We start from the raw sequence: 16,282 nt of genomic DNA, 5'->3' as shown, positions 1-16,282 counted from the left end.
TTCAAAGTATATATTGTTTTCCATGTTTAAGATTATTTTTTTATTTCCTCAGAAATCTTTTTTTCTTTTCTCCATCTTAGCTTCTGCTGCTAAACCACCTAATGAAATTTTGAAAGAGGCAGACACAGATGTGCAAGTTTGCCCTAACTATTCCATACCTCAGAAAACAGATTCTTATTTTAATCCCAAAATGAAACTAAATCGGTAAGAAATTATAAAAAAGGGTAATGGGATAGTTCAGATCACTTTATCCTTTATGTTCATATGTACTCAGACCTGAAACAGAATGAAAATAATCTTAGCATCAATGATCTCAAGAGTAATTGATCTTTTTTAAATCAAATCAATTTCTTTCTCAGAGCTAGCAAGCTAGTTTTTGTGGACAAGTTTTAATACTTATAAAATCATTATTGTGAATGGTGGTGACACATAACTTCATAATTTGTGGTAAGAGAATGACTTCATTATTTCATAAATTTTTAGTTCTTACGCTATAGAATTAGAAATGCGTTGATAGATCTCATTATAAAATACTATGTAACAGTAACTAGGGATACCAATTCTGGCTATTTCCACAGGAAATGACCTGCAATATAGAGTCCATGATTCAGTAAACTCATTTCACCTTCTTTTAGACAGCTAATATTCTGTACGTTGGCTGCTTTGGCTGGAGAACGAAACCCTCTAGAGTGTCTAGATGCCTTTGGAGCCACTGGTAAGTTCACAAAGCAAACATTTCTGAAAATCTCATTTATGAGAATTTGTTCAGCATGTTGTCCTGGAGAATTTGCATAGATGCCATATCTAGCAGAACATTTTTATTTTTAAAATGTGAAGGTTTAAGATGAATAATTTTAGAGTATGAAAAGCATAGTTTTAGCTATTCATCACTTTCAGAAATTATCATCAACTCATGCTCACTTTTGTTACTTCTCTTCCCTCATACACTTTTCCTAATTTATCCGTTCCCATTATTTTTATATAAATTATCTAGGATTCATGAGGGAGGGGGAACGGGGAGGGAGGGGGAAAATGAGCTGATGCCAGGGGTTTAGTAGAGAGCAAATGTTTTGAGAATGATGAGGGCAATGAATGTACAGATGTGCTTTACACAATTGATGTATGTATGGATTGTGGTAAGAGTTGTATGAGCCCCTAATAAAATGATTTTTTTTTTAGTTCAAGGATCATTTGTTGGCCTTTAGGAGTGTTTCCCAGTCCAGACTGTTGGGAATAAAATTATTTTTATAAAAATAAAAAGCACTCTAATACATTTTTTTTTTTAAAAAACCCTCACTCACTGCCTTCAAGATAATTACTACTCTGTCCGTACAGGACCGAATGGAACTCCTCCTGTGAGTTTCTGAGACTAAATCTTTTCCAAATGGCTTAATGTTGTGTGTCATTAAGATTTACAATCTCAGAAACCCACATAGACAGTTCTGATCTGTCCCATAGGTGTGCTGAGTGGAAACTGACTTAATAGCGGTGAAAAACTATATACGACTATAAAAATAGCATGGAAAGGATATCTCCCTCAAATCAAGAGGGAGACAAAGAGTCACCATCATCAGCACCAGCTCCCCAAGGCCAATTCTTACAGAGTTCAGACAAGCTCCACCCTGCGGCCCTCTTTCCTTGTTCTGACACCATCCTTTCAACCCTATAGAAATCTACATCTCAGCTGGATTTGATAATTCATTGCAGTGGCCACACAGAACTTAGAGATCATACTCACAATTATGGGCTTTATTTGGGAAGTTACTAAGTTAGAATCAGAAATGTTGAGGACAGATTCCTGCCAATGTGCACAGCCTCTTTAAAGCATTTGTGGCCGAGGAACACCTTGCTCCCTGGTATGTGGCCTCTCAGTCAGTTGGCCTGCCTTCTGCTTGCAGGCACTCTCTACTGTGTTATGGCTCTTGGTTTTGCTGCATCCACTTCTGTCTGTCTTTGGATTGAGGAGGTCTAGAGGGTAGGGATCTTGGACGGGCTTCACACCTGGATCTTATTTCTTGATGGTAATATGATCTCTAGCTGTGAGATAGCTCATTTTAAACCAAGTGCAGAGGCAATCTGACCAACTCCCCTAGTTAGAGTGCTAGGCTTTTACCATCCCATTTAGCCTTGCTAATAATCATAACTAAGCCATATAATTGCATCATTATCTCCCCTGTTCTACCATGATACATCAAAAAAAATTATTTGATGGGAGTTACAAAGACTATGGCTACAAGAGCCATTTTAAATAATTCATTCACTGCAATGCAATAGGAAAACTAGAAAGTTCATGGGAAAATTCCATTATATTTTAAATCCCTTTTCCACAAACTTTTGAAGCCTCCTGGTAAATCTATAAATTGTTGGATATGCCTCCTAATTCTCTTTTTAATCTGTCTCCTTTCTACCCTTATTTCTTGACTTACCGGTTGTTTGTCTATAGAATTTCTCATAGTGTAAACATTCCTCCATCTTTTATATTTCCCAAATTGGAAGTTAGGTACTCAGGTTTTATCAGCTATATATAGATAAAGATGTGGTTGTGGGAGGAACAGTAGTGGTTTACTTCATTCAGAAAGCAGCTGGTCTCTATTCCGCTCACATTGTTTGGTGATGTTATTGCCTAGCCATTAGGTGATGGGGTAAAGTTAAACTTTTAAAGATTGAGAACTTTTTCCAAAATAAGTGCAGAAAATATAAGAGGTCTTTTACATGATCACTGAAGACAAATGGGTGCATAAGCAAATGTGAAGAAAGCTGATGGTGCCCGGCTATCAAAAGATATAGTGTCTGGGGTCTTAAAGGCTTGAAGATAAACAAGCAGCCATCTAGCTGAGAAGCAAAGAAGCACACCAGCCTGTGTGATCACAAGATGTCAATAGGATCACGTATCAGGCATCAAAGAACAAAAAAATTATATCATTGTGAATGAGGGGGAGTGCGGAGTGGAGACCCAAATCCCATCTGTAGGCAACTGGACAGCCCCTTACAGATGGGTAGCGGGGAGGAGATGAGCCAGTCAGGGTGCAGTGTAGCACTGATGAAGGATACTACTTTCCTCTAGTTCCTTAATGCCGCTCCCCCCTCCACCCCCCACCTGTCAAATCTTGATCCCAGTTCTACCTTACAAATCCAGCTAGACCAGAAGATGTACACTGGTACAGAACAGAGCTGGAAACACAGGGAATCCAGGACAGATAAAGTCCTCAGAACCAATAATGAGAGTAGCAATACCAGGAGGGGAAGAGGAAAGTGGGGGAGAAAGGTGAAACAGATCACAGTGCTCTGACTATAACCCCCTCCCAGGGGGATGGAAAGCAGGAAAGTGTGTGAAGGGAGACATCGGGTCAGTGTAAGACATGCAATAATAATGATTTATAAATTTATCAAAGGTTCAAGAGGGAGGGGGAAAATGAGCTGATACCATGGGTTCAAGTAGAAAGAAAATGTTTTGAGAATGATGATGGCAACAGATTTACAAATGTGCTTGACACAATGGATGTATGTACGAATTGTACTAAGAGTTGTATGAGCCCCCATTAAAATGAATTTAAACATAAATAAAGGATTGCAGACTAGGAAGCCATTTTAGGACAAGTTCTATTCTGTCCGAGGGGCACTATGAGTCAAAAATTATCACCACAGCCCCAAAGAAATAACCCAATGTATGATAATGTGGAGCTTAACTAGAGTAATACATGCAAAAGGTTAGAGGAGCACCTGGCACACAGCATAAAGTATTAGATGTCATCGTCATCATATATTACCACTGCTGTGCCACTGTCGTCATCAGTGATGTCTCTGTCAATATAATAAAAGTGACGAGAGAATTCTTATAAGCATCACAGCCACTTAACAATGAAATTTGAATCGTTTTCAATTTTGCCCCGCTTTTATCCCTGTATTCACTAAATCACTTGGAATGTTCTGATTGCTTTTAGATTGTGACTCAGTGCTATCAGACAGCATTATAAAGTCCATGCTTACAGGTGTAGTTCGGTTAAAATGTAACGCCTTATCACTTGATCTCCCTTTTGACCCATTGTAAAGTTGTTTCCGTTTTTAATATTTTCTGCTTTCTTTTTGACTGAGTTTTTTCTGTTTTGGCTAATCATTGTTGCTTTTTATACCTGTGCTTGTTTGCCTCCTGTTTGTATTTTGTATGGTTTCCTATCTGTGAAATCCAGGATATGGTAGGTAGGTCAGTAACAACAGTAACTGGATTGTTAATTGTCTAGGGACATGGAAGGGGAGGAGGGGAGGAAATAAGGAGTTAACAATAATGGGTACGATAGGAAATAGTTCTAAAGTTGATTGTGGTGGTGATGATAGATCTTAATACGATTGAATGATTAAATTGTTTGATATATAAAATATATACCAACAAAACTTTAAAAAATATAATAGATATGAAAAAAATATGTATGCCACCTTTTCTATTCATATCCACCAATTTAATTCTTTTTGACAAGACCTGCAGTAATTTAAACTGGTAATCCTCCCACTCATTTCTGTCCTCCTATCTCTCTTGCATGCTTTTTTGCCAAAGCAATCTCTTCACTGAAGAATTTCTTTGGCAAAACACGCCATTCCTCTTTATTACCTAAAGACCATACTTTGCAGACTGCAATTTAATGGCCTTCATAATCTAATCCCATCCTGTTTACCCAAATTTATTTCCCAGGCACAACCTTTTTCTCTGCTTTTTAAAATCTGAAATCATTAAAACTTATGGCAGGTCTTTTCATCTTTTTTTAAAATTTGTTTTATTAAAAATTTTTAACTGATTTTATTGTTGATTTGCTCTTACAACTCTTGTAACAATCCATACATCAATTGTATCAAGCATATTTGTACATATGTAGCCATCATTATTTTCTATTGAACCCTTAGTATAAGCTCCTCCCCCCCAGCCCCTCACCTCTCACCCTCGTGGCCGCTTCATAAATTATAAATTATTATTATTTTCATATCTTACACCGACTGCTGTCTTCTTTTCCCCATGGTTTCTGTTGTTTGTCCCCCTTTAGCGTGAGGTGGGGGTGGTTATGTGTCTATCATCGTGATTGGTTTCCCCTTCCTCCCTTCCTCTCTACACCTTCCCCCTGCCCGCTCATCATCATTTTTTTTTTTAATGTACCTATTTTAGTCTGGGTCAACGAGAGAAACAAATCCAGAGATACACATAAGTGTATAGGAAAGAGTATATAGAGTATAATTGTACATTAAGAAAACATCCCAGCCCAGTTCACATCAAGTCCTTAAGTCCGATATTATCCCATATATCCAATACTAGTCCATAAATTCCTCTTTAGACTCAACACAGCCATGCAATAATGCAGGAAGATCAAAGGCCAGTGGGTAGAAGGTCTTGTGGATCCAGTGGCAGTAGAGGCATCTCAGTGCTGGTGTGCGTCCCAAAATGGCTCCTACAGCTCCCAGGGCTCTGGCTGCATCATTGTAGCTCCATGTGGCTTGTTGTCAAGAATGTCTGGCAGGGAGTGAGCCTTTTTACTGCCTCCTACTAGGCTATTTATCTCCTCCAAATGAGATCATCAAGCTGCGACCTGATTGATAGGCTAACCGCCACTCCTTCACTCTTAGATCTCAAATTAACGAGATTATGTAACTACCACATACTTTTACAAACGTGGTGTATCACAGTTATTTTACATGTTTTTCCATCCTTAAAATGAAAATATTAGAAATTAACTGATAGACTTATTAGAATGTGAAAAAATAGAATATCAGTAGCACATTATAGGTATTTACTGTTTATGTAGCACATGTACAGAAAAGATGTTCAAGATTTATAACAATCCATATTTAATGAGCTAGTGTTACCTTCTCTCATTTTGTGGCAAATGCTTATTATAACTCTGTTCTAGTAGGCATGGAAACCTGCAAGAAGGGCTTTTTCTAATTTGATGTATTTTTGATCATACGATGACTTATGTAAAGTTTATTTTTACATTTAACTGTGATAATGTTTGAGAAACATTTAACCTACAAAACTTGTCTTCAAATTTTGTTGCGTGCATATAGCTACAAAAAAAGGAATTTCAATTTGCCATTCTCCCTTTAAACCAAGTAGCTTTCCACTTTTAGTTATATTATAAATTGGGTTGCTTTTTAAAATTTGTTTTAAAAGCTATTCCATTATACAAAGGGGAAAAAAACCCTATTGTTCCACAGAATAACATGTAGATATTTTATTTTAACTAGAATCATTTAATTTTTATGTATATTAACAAAAATAGTTTAGCCACAGTTTTTGCAAAAGACATTTGAGAGCAATTTTCGTTTTACAGAATATACAGAAATTTTCCATGTGCCCCCTCTACCCCTACACACTGTGTCCCCTATGAACATCTTGCATTTGTATGAGAGGTGTGTTACAGTTGATGAACCAGTATTGATACTTTATTATGAAAGTCCGTAGCTTACATTAGATTTCACTCGTGGTAACGTATAGTGTATAGATTTTGTCAAACGCATAATACCATCTGTGTTTTCAGTATCATATAAAATAGTTTCATTGCTCTAAAAATGCTTTGAGTTCCACTTAGGAAAGTCCATGAAAACATCTTCTCCTGGGACTCCAGTTCATACATACTAAAGCCCACTGCCACGGAGTCCATTCTGACTCAGAGTGACCCTATATTGGGTTTCTGAGACTGTACGTCTTTATGGAAGCAAACCCATGAAATAACTGGTGGGGTTAAACTGAACCTTGCATTTAACAGCATAGCACCACTAGGGCTCCTGGATCCTGTATGCACGATTTGTTCCAAACATGTCTCTCTGATCAGTGGATAGCTGGAGACTAGTGCTTGCAGTAATATATTCGTCTTAGTCTCTCTAGGATGCCATTAGATAAAAGGTTCAATCAAAACAGCTTCCAAGGGGATCTGATGGGCCAGTTTAATTCAAGACAGAGCAGCTCAGAAGATTGTGGCAGCAGTTTTGAGGGAATTCCAAGAAAGGGTCATTTGGGCAGGTTTTCTCAAAAGATACTGGATAATCGTGAAGACTTATTAGGAAGAATTTATAAGAAAATTGATAACTATATGGATAAGAAAATGGTGTCCGAGAATTGTTTTTCTGTCAGCAATTACCTGCTCATTTTTCCAGAGTAGCAAGGGCTGTCCGTCAAGAATTTTATTGGGAAATCTTACCCTTCAGCCCTTTAGACTTGTTTTTGTTCTCCATGTTCAAAGAACATTGCAAAGGAACATGATTTGAGTCCCTCCAGAATACAAAAATTGCCTTTTTGACACTTATACTGAAGAGTGTAGAGTTCTTAGGGGAAGGGTTAGAGATAGGGGAACACTACCTTAAAAGTGTATAGCCCTTAATGTGTCAAGAAACAATAGCTTATGTATGATACTTACCTTCCTGACTCCATCACCAAAGACGGGTGTGTAAGCAAATGTGAAGAAAGCTGATGGTGCCCAGCTATTAAAAGATACAGTGTCTGGGGTCTTAAACAAGTGGCCATCTAGCAGGAAAGCAACAAGCCCACATGGAAGGAGCATACCAGCCTGTGTGATCAGGGGTTGTCGATGGGAAAAGGTATCAGAAATTCAGAAACACACAAACAAATCTGTGTGAAGGGAACCTCATTAGTCATGTTAGATTTGCATAAGTTCATTTATATATTTAAGATTGAGAGTATGAGGAAAGTGGTAGGGGGGATAAGGGAGAATAGGAACTGATAAGCACTGATGACTGTATAACCTCACTTGATGGGATCAAACAACAGAATTGGGAAAGAGAAAAAAAAAGGTCCCTGAGGTGGGTGGGTAAGGTTGATAGTGGGAGGGGATAAAGGGGAGCTGTTGTCAAGGAGTTCAAAAAGAAAGAAAATGGTTTGAAACTGATGGTGGTAGCAATTATATAAAACTGCTTGAGGTGATGGAACTATGGAATGTTGTGACATTTGTGAGAGCTCCCAATAAAAGGGATTTAAAAACAAAAAGAAAATAATATTTTGATATTTTTGGTTATAAAAAGTTCCTAAGGTTTTGTAGCAATACTTTCTGATTTACTCTCATCCTTCGTTTCTCTCTTCCTCCTAATCTGGAAATCTCTGAGCTTTTAAATGTTTTGTGCTTTTGCCTTTTCCAGAATGTTTTTTGTTTGAAAATGATAAAGTATGTAGCTTTTTCAAGCTGGATTCTTTCACGTTATAAAGATGAGAGAGAGCGTGCGCACATGCGCGCACACTTAGAGCAAGTCTTGAAATCAAAGTCCTCTAGCTCATCTTCAGTATCATATTGACTTTTCTGCCTTTTGCCATTCTATATAAACTGTTAATTTATATCCACAAAACGTTTTGATTGTGTTGAATTTATACATTAGAAGGAACTGACACCTTAAAAATATTGAGTCTTATTCATTAACCTACCACCTGTCTGTCAGTGTGCCATACTGTGGTGGCTTGCATGTTGCTATGATGTTAGAAGCTAGGCCACCAGCAATTTAAATACCAGCAGGATCACTCATGGTGGACAGGTTCCAGTTGAGCTTCCAGACAGAGATAGACTAGGAAGAAAGGCCTGGCAATCTACTTCTGAAAATTAGCCAGTATAATCATTAAGGATCACTGTGGAATATTGTCCAATATGGTGCTGCAAGATGAGTCACTCATGTTTAAATACTCTATATAATAGCCGCAACCATGGATTCAGCTTTTGGAATAATTTGTTTGACATGCATACCAACTTCTTGAAGTTGGTGTAGGACCAGGCATTGTTTCATGTATGTTATATGTAAGTTTATCAGGAATTGGAGCCAAGTCAGCAGCAACTAACAGCACATGCACATGAAATATCTCCCATTTATAAATAAATCTTTGTTGCCTTTCATCAGTCTTGCTCCTGTAGATCATATAACATTTTAGATATATCCCAGAACATTTCAGTATTTGTATCAATATAAATGGTGTTGCAATTTTTAAATTCCAATTCCAAAATTTATTGTTACCACTTTTCCTGAAATTTTGTGGTAAGAAAATAAAATCAGAATTACTTAAGAAAATATTGCGCCATGAGAGAGGAGGGAAAGGGGAGGGAGGGGGAAAAAAAAAGAGGACCTGATGCAAGGGGCTTAAGTGGAGAGCAAATGCCTTGAGAATGTTTGGGGCAGGGAATGTATGGATGTGCTTTATACAATTGATGTATGTATATGTATGGATGGTGATAAGAGTTGTATGAGTCCCTAATAAAATGTAAAAAAAGAAAAGAGGAGAAAAAAATGATTAGGGCAAAGACTGTACAGATGTGCTTTATACAATTGATGTATGTATATGTATGAACTGTGATAAGAATTGTATGAGCAAAAAAAAAAAGAATTGTATGAGCCCCTAATAAATTGTTAAAATGAAAAAAAAAGAAAATATTGCGCTTTTGAAACAATTTGTTTTTGTCATTTAAAAAGTTATGTTTTTTATTATCATTATATTTTTACGATTTAATTCTACAGTTTAAAAACTCATTTTCTTCCCCATTTCTCTTAAGGGATAATGGGATTACAGTGGGCAAAGCATCTCGGAAATGCTGTAAAGGTTACAATTAATGATTTGAATGAAAACTCAGTGACTCTGATTCAGGAAAACTGCCATTTAAACAAGTTGAAAGTAGTGGTGGACAGTAAAGAAGAGGAGGCATGCGATGCTGTTCCTGAAGAAGGAGAGGAGAACCGGGGCAATGTCAAGGTGACCAAGCTGGATGCCAATGTACTGATGCATTTGAGAGCTTTTGATTTCATGTAAGTGAACAGAATTTACTTTGCCACGTTCTACAAAGAGCTACTTAAAAAAAACAATAATTAAGCTATTTTTTTGTTTTTTTTTTTAGTTTACTTAGTTAATAGTGATTTATTTATCCTGTTTCTTTCCTTTCCATACAAAGTTTTTAGTTTTTCCACTTTATGAAAAATTGAGGTGGGATTTAGATCAGAATTGCATTGAATTTGTAAAGTAATTTTTGTAATATTGATGTTTTCACAATATTTAATCTACCTATAGAAGATCATAGTAACTTACTCCATTGGTGTAGGTTCCTTTCACTTTCTTGAAGGAGCATTTTGTAGTTTTCTTTGTTTAAGTCTTGTTTCTCTAGTGAGATTTATTCCTAAACATTTATCTTTTGTGTAGTTATTATAAATGATATTGTTCTTTTAATGTCTTTTTCTGTGGTATCATCCTTTAATATGAAAGAATTCAACTGGTTTCTTTATGTCGATCTTATAGCCTGCCACGCTACCAAATTCTTCAATTGCTTAGTTTAAGCAATTGTTTAATTGAATCTTGGGGGATTTCTATACAATAGGATTATGTCATCTCCAAATAAAGAGACTTGTACTTCTTCTGTGCCTATGTGCATACCTTTAATTTCTTTTTGATATCTTAGGGCTCTAGCTAAAACTTCCAGAATTATATTAAATAAAAGTAGTGATAAAGGGCAACTTTGCCTAGTTCTCAATTGAAAAAGAAATGATTTCAATTTCTCTTCACTAAGTGAGATGCAGGCTATTGATTTCACATATATGGCTTTTATTACAACAGAACCAAATGAGATAAAAAATATAATCACACGTTATTATGAAAAATTACCACCACCACCCCACTCCCCACTATCATGATCCCAATTCTACCTTAAAAATCAAGCTAGACCAGAGGATGTACACAGGTACAGATAAGAACTGGAAACACAGGGAATCCAGGACAGATAAACCCCTCTGGACCAATAATGAGAGTAGTGATACCAGGAGGGGAAGGGAAAGAGGGGGAAGGGAGAACTGCTCACAATGAATGATCTACATATAACCTGCTCCCTGGGGGATGGACAACAGAAAAGTGGGTGAAGAGAGACATCAGTTCAGTGTAAGACGTGACAAAATAATAATAATGTATGAATTTTCAAGGGTTCGGGAGGGAGTGGAAAAATGAGCTGATACCAACGGCTCAAGTAGAAAGAAAATGTTTTGAAAATGATGATGGCAACAAATGTACCGATGGATGGATGATTGGATGGATGGATGGTGATAAGAATTGAATGAGCCCCCAATAAAATGATTTTTAGAAGAAAAATTATATTCCAACAAATTAAAAAATGTTAAAGAAATGGATACATTTCTAGGAATGCATATTTACTAAAATTACCACAATTATGTAGAAAAATCTCATGAAGCCTATAACACGAGAAGAAATAAATCTAATCCTAAAAAACTCCAAACCCAACGAATCTTTGCATGTCTGACTTAAAGTAATGTGATCAACTTATTATTTTAAAAACAAAATTTTTTCTCTAAAATAGGTTTATCAAATAATTTTGAATCCACAGAATATTATTAGTAGTAATAATTACAGTAATATAGTCATTAATATCTATGTATTCTTTCTGATTCTAGACACCTAGACCCTTTTGGAACATCAGTGAACTATCTAGATTCTGCTTTCAGAAATATAAGAAATCTTGGCATAGTGTCAGTGACTTCTACAGATATCAGTTCTCTGTATGCCAAGGCTCAGCATGTTGCCCGACGTCATTATGGCTGTAACATTGTCCGAACCGAGTATTATAAGGAACTAGCAGCCAGAATTGTCGTAGCTGCAGTGGCAAGGTACCATAGTGCTAACATGTACCTCGTGTGTTTCGGTATATGATAAAAGAATATTGGCAGAAGAGCTTATCTCATTTTTCAGGCAATGCTTAAGATATAATTCTTGTATTTATATCTATAATCTCAATCTGTTTGGAAATACTGTGTTTTAACATAGACTTGTATTTAAAAGCTACACCTAAACAGTGTATTCTCGAATGTAAAATGTTACATAAAAATAAAGTATCAAGAAAGAAAAGATAAAACAAAATATTGTCAAGCATTTCGTTCTGGCAATGTGTAGGGTAGAGGTGAGATCACAATAAAGGAAAAGCAAACAATTGTGTTCTGATTTAGAACAAGCACTTGTCCTTCTATTACATCTTTATTTACCAAGTTTGGTTAAAACGATGGCCCATCCACTTGATTTCAGAAACTCATACTGTCCAAAGATAAAGTTTTCTGGTTCTCAACAAAACTTCTAAGCAATTGAAGATTTGAATAGACGTTTTTGAGCACTCATTTTTGTATAACATTACGCTAAAAGATCAGAAGAACAGCATGGCTCGATATTTTTAAAGGGTTTATGATCTAGTCTGAGCATTCAGAAAATTTTGGCATTTGTGTGCAGGAACATCTAGACAGGTTGTCATTTTCTTCCTCAATGTTTTAATTCCATTATAGTCCTAGGAACTATTGTTTAGGCAACTGTAGAGACCAGTAAACACACATGAAATGTAAATGATGGATAGTTAGCCAGCTCACTCACCAACCCCAATATTAATTTTACATCATTGATGTGAAATTCCTGCCTCACCATAAGTGTAGATAATTAAACTTCCTAAACCTTCTGGATTGTTCTTAATTAATTGAAAATTCTTGTTAGGTGTTGTATTAGTCTGGGTACTTTAGAGAAACAAATCCACAAAAACTCATGTATGACAGAGTTTTATATAAAAGTTAGGCGTGCATAAAGAAAACATCCCAACCCAGTGCTGCCCAAGTCCACACGTCCCACATTAACCCATATGTCCAACACCAATCCACAAAGTCCTCCTCCGTCCGTCTCACAAAACAGACGCAATGATGCCAACTGCAGGAGGAAAGCCGAGTTAGTGGACGTGTAAGCATCTCAGCGTTGGCAGGGGTCTCCACACGGCTGCTCCAGCACCCAGGGCTGCACCGGGGTAGGTCCATGCGGCTTTTCTTGGGGATGCCTTGCAGGAAGTGAGCCTTACAAATTGAATCAGGGAACTGGCTAAGGCAGCTGCACCCTGGTCTGACTTACAAGAGACCCAAGGACTATAAAGGCGAGGCTTACCGAGCCATTTATCCCTCCACCCTTCAATTAATCCCATATGTGTTTATCGGCTAGGTTGGCACAACAAACTAACTCAGGTGTGTACATACCAGGGATTTATTATACCAAAGCTTAAAATGTTTATAATGTACCTTCAAATTATATATATCGACTAAGTTTAGTGTATGAGTAGAAAGAGAACACTATGTAAGTGGGGGGAGTGGAACTTAGTCACAAAAGTTTGTAAAAGTGATCTCAAGGTTTTTGTCCATCTATTAACTGAATAGTTCAGCAGTTACCTTTCTTATCTTGCTTGTGTTTAGTAGTCATTAAAATATATCATTTAGCAGAAAATTTCAGAGAAAAATGATTAAAAGGAAAATGCTGATGGTGCTGACGAGAAACCAAGGGAGGATGAGAACCAGAGACAGTACTATTGAGGGCAGTGCTTACTCACGGAAGACTCTTGTTTCCCATGCTTCGATGTGTAACGTTACTGTCATACTCTTTGCTCTTTTCATAAGAGCGCTAGTACTAAGCATTGAATTTTCTTTGATTTTGTTGTAGTTCGCTCCAGATGGGTATTGTCAATATAATGCCAAACAAGGGATAATTATGTCCCCAAAAATAACTTTAAAACTTTTTTACAGAGCTGCAGCCCGATGTAACAAAGGAATAGAAGTACTGTTTGCAGTAGCTCTGGAACATTTTGTGTTAGTTGTTGTGAGAGTTTTGAGGGGGCCTACCTCAGCCGACGAAACAGCCAAGAAGATTCAGTACCTTATCCATTGTCAGTGGTGTGAAGAGAGAATTTTCCAGAAGGATGGTAATATGGTAGAAGGTAATTTGAATTTCTCTTCACTGTTTACTATATGCATTAGCCTCTAATGAATAAGTGTTTCTCATATCCCTAATTATACGTATTGCTGTCCTTTGATTTTGAGGATTACAGTGCTAACATTGTTATTTCCTAAACTGGATTTCCTTTCGTCAACAGACAAGACGTCCGTGTGAGTGTACTAAAGTTATTCATTCATGCTATTCAGTTTATGCTCTGTAGCCCTGCACTCTACTGGAACATCTAGAAATAACTTAGTTTCTACTGTCACTAATTTTTGGAAGATAAGTCATATGACCTCTTTATCTAGGCTGTTCCAGTCCTTGAATTTCACTTTATAAAAATTATTTCCATGCTTCTGGATGAATATAAAATCTATCAGTTATAAAGTTCATTCAGTAAACATTTATTGAGCCTCTACTATATGCCAGGCCTTAATATACAAAGAAAAGGATGTGGTTTATATCTTCAAAATCTATTTTGTTTTGCTTGGAAATAAAAACACTTACTCGTTTTTTATTAAGTTTCTAGAAATTTTTCAAAATAAATTTTCAGAACTATATAAGAAAGTTTAGCCTCTGATATTAATTCTAATTTTTTGTTTTTCTTTTATATATTTACACCTTTTTTCTCTTTTTAAGATGGCCATGCAAAAATTTTGTTGTAAAATTCATCAAACTTTTCCTTTCTTTAGGTATTTTGGGTTTTACCTGTTACTGCTTCCTTATTTTACCCAAGAATTTTCTCATGTTTTATTGAATGTATTTGTTTATAGATTTTCTATTCTGTTTTAGTGGACAGTATAATATCTACCTTATTTTCATAGATTTCATACAACTGTTTTGATGACAAAGGATTTTTAGTGTTGTTTAATAATTGTCTAGTGAGTTAATCCCTCCTGGAAACTTGGTTTGTAAGGTTTTCTTAGATTTATTTTATTGATCAGCTGCTATTTTATTTTGATGATCTTAAATTAGGAAGGCTAGAAATTGTTGCGCTTTGCAGCTTTTCTGTCTAAGGCCATGGTATTTTTTCAAGTACTTTCAGTACTTGACTGAAATTAAATTGACAGTGGTAATAGAAAGTATCCTTGTCCTTTACTTTTTGAAGGAAGCCTGGTAATACACTGGGCTGAGTATCAGACTACTAACCAGAGAAGACTGGCAGTTAAAATCCACCAGCTGCTCCTAGGGAGCGAGATGAAGCACTCTACTTCTGGGAATGCCATGCAGCGAAATTCTGCTCTGCACTGTAGGCCCCTGGGACTTGGATTTGACACAAAGGCTGTGGGTTTGAATTTTTTAGCACTCTTTAAGACTTCTACTGGCTTTTCATCTGAAATAACTATTACTGATCATGCTACGATGCTTCCCGATGTTAGGGAAGCGTCCTTCACTTTCACTTTGAAATGGCTAGGTGGGTTTTCTTCTTGGACCTACTGATTTCATTAATTGTAATAAAATTACGCAATATTGAACCATCTTAGACTTCGTTGAACATTCTCTACTTTGTCAGCAGCTATATTTTACTAAGTTACTGGATGCTAATAGTTAAATTTTAAAAGGACTTTTGTTTCAAGATTCATAAATAAGATAGTGTGTAGTTTTAGTGTCTGGTATCAATGTTATATTCCCTTCAAAAAAATATGAAACTTCTTTTTCCAGTTGTTAAGAACAGTTTGACTAGCACTAGATTTATTTATTTGTTTAGCAACTGTCGCCAAACTTTTCTAATTTATTTACTTGAAGTTGAGCCAAGTTATGCCTACTGCTTCTTTTTAATGCCTGTGGCGTTTTCAGAGACAATATGTACTTTCAAATCTTGAGTCTTTGCAGGGTTCACCACCACCAGTTAATGGGTGTTTTGCTGATTGCCACTTCACCCATTTTAAGCTTAGTAGGCTTTTTCAGGTCTGTTACATCAGTTATCCTTCTGTGTATCTTATTTCACACCTCTAAAACTATTGATATTTCTCATCTGTTGATTGCTACTACATTTTATATATCATTCAAGTGTGATTTTTTTAATTGAATACTTTTATTGGGGGCTCGTACATCGTTTATCACAACCCATACATTTTTCCAGTGTGTCAAGCACATTTGCACATATGCTGTCATCATCATTTTCAAAGCATTCTTTTCCCACTTGAGCCCGATAACAGCTCCTCACATCTTCCCCCTCCCCACCCCACGCCCGCCCTCCCTCACTGACCCTTGATTAGTTTTAGATATTTTTTCCATACCTTACATCATCTCCACTTTTCCATTGTTCGTCCCCCTGGGCAGGGGTTATAGGTTGATCCTTGTGATCTATTCCTCCTTTCTCCCCCACCCTCCCTTAATCCTCCTGGTATCTCTACGCTCATTGTTGGCCCTGAGGGGTTTATCTATACTGGATTCTCTGTGTTCCAGGCTCTTATCTGTACTTGGGTGCATTTTCTATTCTAATCCAATGTGTAAGGTAGAAATGAAGTCATGATAGTGGGGGGGGGGGGGGAGGAAGCACCAAAGAACTAGGGGAAAATTGTGGGTTTCATT

The 16,282-nt window shown here is 36.6% G+C and overlaps 1 protein-coding gene across 2 annotated transcripts in view; it reads left to right on the top strand.

The window, feature by feature from the left end:
- TRMT1L (tRNA methyltransferase 1L) overlaps positions 1–16,282 on the top strand; it is a 51,294-nt gene that overhangs the window by 18,136 nt on the left and 16,876 nt on the right. For both annotated transcript variants that reach the window (XM_075528367.1, XM_075528359.1), the window contains 5 exons: positions 81–204; positions 636–715; positions 9,522–9,771; positions 11,416–11,628; positions 13,558–13,748. In XM_075528367.1, the coding sequence (XP_075384482.1) occupies positions 81–204; positions 636–715; positions 9,522–9,771; positions 11,416–11,628; positions 13,558–13,748 (858 nt within the window). The remainder of the gene's footprint in view (positions 1–80; positions 205–635; positions 716–9,521; positions 9,772–11,415; positions 11,629–13,557; positions 13,749–16,282) is intronic.

This window comes from Tenrec ecaudatus, chromosome 1 (genome assembly GCF_050624435.1).
Source record: "Tenrec ecaudatus isolate mTenEca1 chromosome 1, mTenEca1.hap1, whole genome shotgun sequence".
Taxonomy (NCBI): domain Eukaryota; kingdom Metazoa; phylum Chordata; class Mammalia; order Afrosoricida; family Tenrecidae; genus Tenrec; species Tenrec ecaudatus.
This window is presented reverse-complemented; position numbering and strand designations above follow the sequence as displayed.